Source organism: Sinocyclocheilus grahami, unplaced genomic scaffold (genome assembly GCF_001515645.1).
Source record: "Sinocyclocheilus grahami isolate Dianchi unplaced genomic scaffold, SAMN03320097.WGS_v1.1 scaffold13125.1, whole genome shotgun sequence".
Lineage (NCBI taxonomy): Eukaryota > Metazoa > Chordata > Actinopteri > Cypriniformes > Cyprinidae > Sinocyclocheilus > Sinocyclocheilus grahami.
The window spans coordinates 1-1,274 of NW_015514757.1; the positions used below are offsets into that span (position 1 = coordinate 1).

Consider the following 1,274-nt stretch of genomic DNA (forward strand, 5'->3'; position numbering starts at 1 on the left):
AACTGGTACGTATTTTGTGATTGTTATGAAGTCAAGTGTAAAAGAGTGAGATAATTTATTTAGAGAAATCAGCTGTTGGTAAAGACGCCCATTTCCTCGCGACTTCGTCTCTTTTCTTTGTTCGCAGCAGAGGCTCGTATCGACACATGAGCTAAAACGCAATTCCTTTGTTTTGAATTGTTTCAACCCTTCGTTTTTGGATTCATCCGTGCTTTCTCAAGAGCAGTGTTTCTTTGCGTAAATGTATTTTTCCATCGAAAAATACATTTTATTTGTGGTGGCGCTGTAGGCCGCACTATTGCAGATGCGCTCCTGCATCACACGACACAATATCGGCAGAGCTCGGTAGCATTGGCAGTTTTGATATTTATGAATTAACAGTGTAGTTCAGTTTGCGTCCTTTGCTATAAAGCAACTTGTTTTTCAGAGCTCCTTTGGTTTGTGTTATGCCATACGAGTGCAGGGAAACCGCCGATAGCTAATCAAATGTGCTGTGTCTGTTTGAATAGGAGCATACATTTAGAGCTGGTTGTAACGTTGCCATTTAGGGTATTGATTTGAATGGTTTTGATTCTCACAGCAACAGACCCCCCGTGAGCCTGAGCAGCTCCGAAAACTCTTTATCGGGGGCCTCAGTTTCGAGACAACAGATGAGAGTCTAAGGGCCCATTTCGAGCAATGGGGAACTCTTACAGACTGTGTGGTGAGTACATCTGCCTGCATTCACATGCTAATGAACGAGAGCAGGCTCTGAAACCAGCTGCTTATGTCTTTTCTTTACCCTTTTCTGCTCACAGGTGATGAGGGACCCCAACACCAAGAGGTCGAGGGGTTTTGGGTTTGTGACCTATAGTTCGGTGAATGAGGTGGATGCAGCGATGGATGCTCGTCCGCACAAAGTGGACGGAAGAGCTGTTGAACCCAAGAGGGCGGTGTCTAGAGAAGTAGGTGTTCATTCTGAGAAACCTTACAATCAGTGTTCCCGTTTTTATAAAATCAAATTAAATAACGTTCTGGTATTTGCCACTAAAAATTGTTGTTATATGATCTTTTTATCTAGTGATATTTGTGAATGGATAACTATATTTATTTTTTGTATGTTGCAATAATTGCTTACATACGCTGATTTCAGGACTCGTGCAAAGCAGGCGCTCACTCCACTGTTAAAAAGATGTTTGTGGGCGGAATCAAAGAAGACACGGATGAGGAGCATCTGCGCGAGTATTTCGGCCAGTTTGGTAAAATTGACGAGGTGAACATCATGACTGAGAAGA

General features: G+C 42.8%; 1 protein-coding gene across 1 annotated transcript; it reads left to right on the top strand.

Moving 5' to 3' along the window:
• Window positions 1-574: 574 nt before the first annotated feature.
• LOC107578962 (heterogeneous nuclear ribonucleoprotein A1-like) lies at window positions 575-1,273 on the top strand (the record flags this gene model as incomplete). The annotated part of the gene is made up of 3 exons (XM_016264857.1): window positions 575-703; window positions 798-944; window positions 1,133-1,273. Coding segments are annotated over 3 exons (417 nt in total), but the record flags the coding sequence as incomplete, so codon positions are not given.
• Window position 1,274: the final 1 nt, after the last annotated feature.